The 7,453-nt window shown below is 36.2% G+C and overlaps 3 protein-coding genes across 3 annotated transcripts; all 3 read right to left on the bottom strand.

Annotated features, from left to right (window-relative positions):
* Nucleotides 1-3,230: 3,230 nt before the first annotated feature.
* Nucleotides 3,231-4,082, bottom strand: LOC129573723 (threonylcarbamoyl-AMP synthase). Its single transcript, XM_055454639.1, has one exon. It carries the CDS (start codon nt 4,080-4,082, stop codon nt 3,288-3,290), a length of 795 nt encoding a protein of 264 aa, XP_055310614.1. The 3' UTR covers nt 3,231-3,287.
* LOC129573717 (protein-L-histidine N-pros-methyltransferase) lies at nt 3,231-7,283 on the bottom strand. The gene is made up of 7 exons (XM_055454633.1): nt 6,631-7,283; nt 6,347-6,537; nt 6,133-6,251; nt 5,924-6,062; nt 5,651-5,823; nt 5,296-5,376; nt 3,231-5,237 (listed from the first exon to the last, which is right to left on the bottom strand). Exons 1-7 carry the CDS (start codon nt 6,718-6,720, stop codon nt 5,104-5,106), a joined length of 927 nt encoding a protein of 308 aa, XP_055310608.1. The 5' UTR covers nt 6,721-7,283; the 3' UTR covers nt 3,231-5,103.
* Nucleotides 4,142-4,551, bottom strand: LOC129573722 (DNA-directed RNA polymerase III subunit RPC10). Its single transcript, XM_055454638.1, has 2 exons — nt 4,411-4,551; nt 4,142-4,327 (listed from the first exon to the last, which is right to left on the bottom strand). The coding sequence occupies exons 1-2, from the start codon at nt 4,549-4,551 to the stop codon at nt 4,142-4,144; spliced, it is 327 nt and encodes a 108-aa protein (XP_055310613.1).
* Nucleotides 7,284-7,453: the final 170 nt, after the last annotated feature.

The raw sequence follows: 7,453 nt of genomic DNA, 5'->3' as shown, positions 1-7,453 counted from the left end.
CGTCCACAGGTAGCAATTTTTTTTAAACTGATATGGGAGACGAGCATTAATTTCACTATAATGCATCCGAAACAAACCAGTTTCATATTAACCCAATATCAAATTAGCAAACAAATTTTTGGAATGACTTGCATCACCATTCGAAGTTTATTTGTCGTTTTTTTTTATGACAATACAAAATTCGTTTTCAATATTAAAAATGATGAATACACACTTTTCCCCAGTGTTTTTCTCTTTGCATGGAACAACTTCCATTACTTATTCGTTAGTGTGCTGTCACAATTCGAGGGCATTGGAATCGTATAATTCATTGAACAGATTTTGATAGACATTTTATTGCAAAAAAAGAATTATTTGAATCAATCGTTCTTACCACCGACACTAAAAGTAGTTCCTTGCCGTCGAGATCATCTCGTGTGTCAAACGTGATATCATCGTCCGATTCGTAAGCTTCGCGAGGGTTTTGAAAATATTTGAAAAAACTGAAGTACAACACAAACGATATTGCTACCGACGAAAAAGCAATCGATAATTCATAAAACATTTTTGTTTACGGCCAGAGAGAACACCTAAATCTCACATATGTTTTCGATCGTAATCGATTCACAACTGAGTGTTTATCGTGCTAAAACATGCCCATTAGCCCATGAACTTGAAATGTTTTTGGCAAATAGTTTTGCCGAATATATATGCAGAGATAATCTCGTTTTTATGTGAAGACAAATCAAACAATACAAAGCACAACAAATGTTGAAACTCTAAGATGACTGGAAATGATTACGCTGAAATACGTTGCTTTTGGATAGATCAGCTCACAAAGCACATGGTATGAAAAAAAAGGTTTACACTTATTGCAATACATTCATTCATTCATTTTAAAAACGAATTTGTGGTGTGTTCGGTAACAACAGACATTTTTACAATAAATCTATTTGTCTTCAATGATTTGTGTCGTCATTGGTGTACTGATAGAAAGGGAAGAGAGTCTATAATAATCATACTATGACAATGACTGAAGTTTGTTTACTTTTTACAGGCTTATCAGTAAATTATTGAACCTGTGTACGAAACCCGTCATAGTTCTTATCAACATCAGTTCTCAGTAATCAAACTTCATTTGATGCAGAAACCGCATTGCAGTTCAATGCTGAGTCGGTCTGCCAAATTCGAAACTTGATGGTTGCCTTTCGTATTGAATGTATCACAGATAATTAAGTGATACCATTCTGTTTATTATTTTCATCTCTAAAAGAGACATCTAATTAGAATTTGATTTATCTGGATCTAGCAAGTTTTTCTCTCTACCAAAATTTGTTTTTATGATACTTAAAAACCCAATTAAATATGGTCGGATAAAAATTTGAGTCTGATTCATTACCTAATTCGGTGGTTAGGCATGGACTTCGTTCCAAAATTGTATTGTCTTATCCATTTGCAAATCAGCCATCTCAAACACACACACACACACACCAAAAATGCATATTTATTTGTTGCAAAAGAATCATTAACAAAGATAAATAACTTGACAAAATCTTGTTTTTTCCTTCCTCCATTTATCAAGTTAATATTTATTTCATTAGCGGTGAAGCCAATTTTGTCACATTTATCAAATCACAAGATATTGATTGAAAATGTACATTTTTCACCAAATTACCTCGATGCTGTTATATAAAAGCACGAGGTTGTTAGAACTTTTGTGTCGTAATGCACAATGTTTCAATGTTATCGTGCAGCTTTGATTTTGGTCCATAGAAGCTATATTCAATGGACCATCTCTCTTCAACTTTCCGCACATCTATTCGCAGCACATCCGTATTCTTGTTCGAATCTAGCCACAAATAAATATTTTCATCAACATTTTCATTGCTTCACGGATTGAGCTGGGTTCAATTTTTGCTCGTATCATTTTTTCTAAAAAAAATTTAAAATCTTCATTGGAACATTTATTGCCAAAACATGTTAATTGATATTGAAATCAAAAATCTAATTACGAAAAAGAAAACAACGTAAAAACCGTCTGTCACTGATTGATCGAATTGAAAATCACGTGCGATCCGAAGAAATTGGCAAATTGGACAATTATCAAACGAACGGAACCGTTAAAAGCTCTTTTCCACATGCTAGCTATTGCATTTCTGCTGAATATCAACAACAACAATTATTATTATTATTTTTTCACCAATCAAACTGTTTTTTATCCTAATCCAATCGATTGATCGATGGTTTCTGACTAAGGTCGATCCACAACTGAACAGAATATTTCGGCGATTCGTGCATATGATTCAGTAATAATTTGCATATTTGTTGTTTTTTTTCTGTTTAACAACCCATAAAATACTCTTGCAAACACATGAGAAAGTCTCACCGAGAACGAGAGACTAAAGCTCCGACGAAATGAGCAAATATGTCACATAACAAAAATGATCTGAAGCTTCCGACGTGTGTGTCGGTTATATCGTCATCATGATGATCATCGTGTCGCATTGTTTTGAAACTGTAACAAAAGAACAGGAACAATAAACTCAACGTGTAGAAACAATCAGAAAAAATGAGAATACAAATTTACGGTCTCTATCCAGTGAGACGACAAACGAATGAATTACACGCAACGATCATTTAATTACAAAATATATATGTGAAATGAAAAAATCAAATGAGCAACCGACAAACAAATTATACGACACCTTGACAATGAAATCGTCATCATTATTTTATCGTGTACGTGTACACTCACTATGTAAGTATCGAAGGTTTTTTTTTAAACATATTGTCAAATGTTTTTATTGAACCCAAAAATACCGTTTAGTTCTAGTAGAGAGTCTCTTACCTAAACGCCATATACGGTTATGACTAGAGCATCGGATCATACACTGGTCTGACAAACACTGAATTAATTGAACGTGGACGTTTCATCGCATTTTCGACGCTCAGTAAATCTTAACTGCACTTTCATTCTCAGAGTGTCACAAGCATATGTCGTCGTTCTTATCAGTGATTGCGATCAAATCGAGCAATTTGGGTCGAGTCTGGAATTGAATATTACCTTTGGCTTACAAATGAGCTAATTCGATTCTTAGAATTAGTCATCACTTAGTTGTGCGATATGGATTGCGCGTCGTCATCGTCCAGTTGTCTAAAGAAAAAAGTGATTTTTGTTCAAAGTAATGTGCATATATGTGAATTATTTTGAAACAGCGGGTTTTTTTCTTTCAAAAATAAGCGATAACAAATAGTGTTTATTTTCTTTATTGGTTTTAGAGTTAATAAAATAAATCGTAATACTAAGGCTAGCTATTTTGAATACCAAATTCTTTCATCGTACTAATAGTATGTTCCATGGCAATGCCGTTGCGTATGATTTGGTAGTAGCCTGGTACTGATAGATCCACAACAGTCGATGCACAACGTTGTTTCATATCATTATCCCTGTCGCCCAAATGTCCACCATCAAATACGACACTCAGATCTGGCCAAAGGTCGGCAAATTCAAAAACATCCAATGTACTGCTGGCACCGCTTTTGTTTGCACTGGTCAGTGCGATGGGCTCAATAAATTTGGCCGAAACTTTTTGAATGAATTCATAATCGGGAATGCGAAGGCCAATCTTGCGAATTCCATTGTTCAAAAATGGGTTGTTCAAGTACTTGGATTTATTTAAGATAATTGTAACTGCCCCGGGGAGTAATCGAGACAGCAATTCATCGGGTAAGTGTGATGCTTCGCTGTAATGCTTCAGTTGTGATATACTTGACACACATACGGCAACCGGTTTCTCTTCGTCGCGTCCTTTTATCTCGTACAACTTTTGTATGGCATGCGGATCGTTGGCACTGCACGCCAAACCATAAACCGTATCCGTTGGCAAAGCAATTACCTCACCATGATGCATTCGATCAGCGGCTATTTCAACCGCATGCTCATCACAGCAGCTCATAGTTTTTGACATACCCATTGGATTGGCACAACCATTCGATAGCATTGCAACGTTATTCATATTTATATCACTTAATTTGCTACTCATTTTCTGTGCTTGCGAAAAATAATTGTTCAGAGAGCTCACAAAACGTTTCATTTTGTCCATCAAAATTGTTGACTGTGTGTGTGTATGTTTGTGTATTTTGTTCACGCTTGATTCACATTTTAATCACGCCAATTGTGGGCGCACAATGCGTTGCAGCATTTGTAAAATGTTGTCATCGGTTCGTCAGCTGACCGGGTTTGCATTTGCATGAAATAGGCTCGACCGTGATTGCAGGCAGGACAAACAGCGTCTGTTGAATCAACGTTCTCCCATGCAGCCGAACCACCCATAACCGCATCAACCTCCTGAAATTATGATATTCGATGCGAAAAGGCGACCATAAATAGCTGATAATTGAGGTGAAAATGCTTCAATAAAAAAAATTTACCTTCAACTTCGGATAATTACGCGATTTCACCACTCGTGATATGTTACTGATGTAAGGGCATGTACCACACGAAAATCGTAAGCAATTCGCACTTTCTTCGACCAATAATAGATTGCCGCAAGTTGGACAAAATAGCAGCATATTCGTCGACGCTTTTTCACCCAAACAACAACATTCGTTTCCTAATCTCAATGCGTTCAACAACAAAAAATCCAATCAAAATGAGAAAATTTCACAATTTGACCAAAGAATTGCTAAACAGCTGAAATGACAATATTATCACAATGCCGCAAAAATATTCACACAACGTGTTTACTCACTGACTTTTATGTTTCCTAATTATTTTCGTTGACATTTCCCTCTGTTGGATTTTTTCTTAACCATTCCAGGGTCTATACCGATTCGACTGTACTAGAAATGAACACAGGACTAAAATAAATACAAACAATTTGATTGAATTCGTAGCGTTTTTGTTTATTGTTTTTAAAATTAAAAACGTTTTTTTCACGCTTCGTCAAGCATAAAAGTGTCGTTTTTTTGGTTGTTGCTAATTTAAGTACATTGAATAAGTCTTTTCAAGAAAATTCACAAGATTAATCGATAGACATTATTGTTTATAGTTGTTCTGTGTGTGTAAAGTGTGTAAATATTTTGTTTATCGAAAGAAGAACGGTGAAGAAAGCTGTAACGTTTCTATTTTTTGGATAAGACAACAACGACATCGACGAGCCAATAAAATGATTGTCGCAAATCACCTTCGCATAAATAGGGCGCCTTTGTCCAGGCCTCAACACAAAATCCCATCGTTTCCAATTGTTCGAAAAAGGCTATGAGAGAAAAATAAAATCCATAAAATAGGTAACAAGAAAGAAAAAAAAAACTTACACTGGGCCTCCAAATTGAATGGGAGGGATATGGCATCGAGCCAGTGTGGCAACAGTGGTTTGATGGGCAAATGTGACGTATCTGGAAAATGAGTGTGATTTATTAGTTTCAAGCACGACGCAACATCAAACTCGTACAAACAATTTATTCGGCAAATACATGTTCGAAAATGCCAAGCGGTCAGTATCGAAAATTTTGCTAAAGCACTAAATTGTGAATATTTGAAAACGTTAGCCAGAAGTGTATGGCATAATAACGGTGATATTTCATGTCTAAACCGACTTTTGACGTGATTTGAAAAATACATAATTTAGTAGTTTATTTATGACTTTTCTTCGGAATCAACTCTACTCACTGGTTTCTACGTAATGGCTGTATGGTAACACGAGAGCGATGACTGCACGTCCTTCGGGCGACAGAGCCCGATGAATGTCATTTAAAATTTGATGCGGATCGGCGCATCGATCCAGCACATTTAGGCAACATACCAAATCAACGTTCTCCACTTCATCTAGCTTATCAATCACACTATAATTTCAAGGAGGAACAAAATACGAATTAGATAACGCCCTAAATCAAATAATTTCATATTCGCGCCGTAGGAACACTCGGAATTCGAAAGACTTACATAAATTTCTTTTCCTGTAGACGTTCGCGCATAGTCCAGCTATATTCAGTGGCAAACACCTTGAGGAAAATGTTATTTTTCATATGCACAATTCCCTTGACTAGTCGCATGGTGACCTCACCATCACCCGCACCAATATCTATACAAGAGAAGTAAGAGGAATATTGTGCCATTACGGAGCAACAAGAAAAACCACTATTGCCAAGTACCTAATATTGAAATTTCGTTGTCTTTGGCCGATAAACGATTTACATTGAATCCACCAAATGTAAGGAGCCACTTGAACTGTTCTTCGGATAGAATGAACATTGAACCGCGACGAAGAAGGCTAACAGAGGGGAAAAAGACAATAGACACATGTATAAAATCGTTATGAATATTTTATTCCACACTATTTCCATCCATATTCATACTCTAACTTACCCATTAATCGATGTTTGTGTCATAAAAAAACTAAGGAATGTTCGTGCAACTAAATGCCATAGCTGTAGCCAGAGATTACTGGACAGCTCTTTGGCTCGATTCAACCAGTGCAACGTGGTTTCGTCGGGTTTTTCCAGTGCCAAAAACTTGGTTTGATAGCGATCTGGCAGTGTTTTTGATAGCGTGTACCACTGCAAAAAAAAAAACAATGAAAAATTATTAATTGGGTCAGATTAAACTGCATGCTGCTAAATTATGAATGCCATGGCATATAAACACCGTACCAATCTCATGTCATATCCCTCCAGGTATTGATCATTGTGGATTTTATCGTAAAGCGTACGAGCTAGCGTTCCCCGAGGTCGATAGGTCATTTTTTGGGCGTAAAATGTCTATCTCCAGATGTAGTGATCCGCAGAATGGTGCAAAAACAACAACCGTGTATCAACGAATTCACGCCACCCCACGATTTCAATGTCTTCTTTTTTAAATTTCTTTACGTCCCAGCTAAAACGCTGTTTAATGACGGTTTCTGCTTATCACTGCTAATCAATGGTGCGTGTGGTGTGACAGTTGACCGAATTTACCTCAACTCATGTTAAAAACTTAAGTAAACATTGTCGATACACACATTTCAACGTTGAACATTTTTTTACACTTTTTTCTCACTCTGTCTCTCGTTCGACAATTGTCACATTCAATAGTTTATTTAATCATTTTGATACGATTCGTAAATTCAATGGTGAAGAGACAAATCAAAATCGACTTGCTCCGGAGAAGAATTACACTTTTATGTCAAACACACAGCGAACACACTGAATGCCAACAACGGTGGCACAGATGTCAACAAACTGAATTGTCAAATTCGTTGGTTCAAATATGCGAGCATCGGCCAATGTCTCACTATTACAACGAAATGCAGGTTTATATAAATTCGGAAAACGTTGTTCTGAATGAAAATTCCGTACAAACGACCGAATGCATTTTTATATTGAATATTCGCGTAATTCAATATCTTGCACTGTCATTAAAATTTTGAAGTCTACGTGTTTTTATTCTTTTGTTGATTGGACGTTGAATCGACCAAAAGTCAAAACGTGCATACGT

This window comes from Sitodiplosis mosellana, unplaced genomic scaffold, assembly GCF_009176505.1.
Source record: "Sitodiplosis mosellana isolate CC-2019 unplaced genomic scaffold, AAFC_SMos_1.0 Smas_scaffold_6102, whole genome shotgun sequence".
Classification (NCBI taxonomy): domain Eukaryota; kingdom Metazoa; phylum Arthropoda; class Insecta; order Diptera; family Cecidomyiidae; genus Sitodiplosis; species Sitodiplosis mosellana.
This window is presented reverse-complemented; position numbering and strand designations above follow the sequence as displayed.

Coding starts and splice junctions, on each gene's coding strand:
- LOC129573717 (XM_055454633.1), bottom strand. CDS start 6,720: ATGACCTATCGACCTCGGGGAACGCTAGCTCGTACGCTTTACGATAAA. Junction 6,538..6,630: donor AGGGATATGACATGAGATTG/GTACGGTGTTTA, acceptor TTTTTTTTGCAG/TGGTACACGCTATCAAAAAC. Junction 6,252..6,346: donor ACACAAACATCGATTAATGG/GTAAGTTAGAGT, acceptor CCCCTCTGTTAG/CCTTCTTCGTCGCGGTTCAA.
- LOC129573723 (XM_055454639.1), bottom strand. CDS start 4,082: ATGGACAAAATGAAACGTTTTGTGAGCTCTCTGAACAATTATTTTTCG.
- LOC129573722 (XM_055454638.1), bottom strand. CDS start 4,551: ATGCTGCTATTTTGTCCAACTTGCGGCAATCTATTATTGGTCGAAGAA. Junction 4,328..4,410: donor GTAATTATCCGAAGTTGAAG/GTAAATTTTTTT, acceptor TCATAATTTCAG/GAGGTTGATGCGGTTATGGG.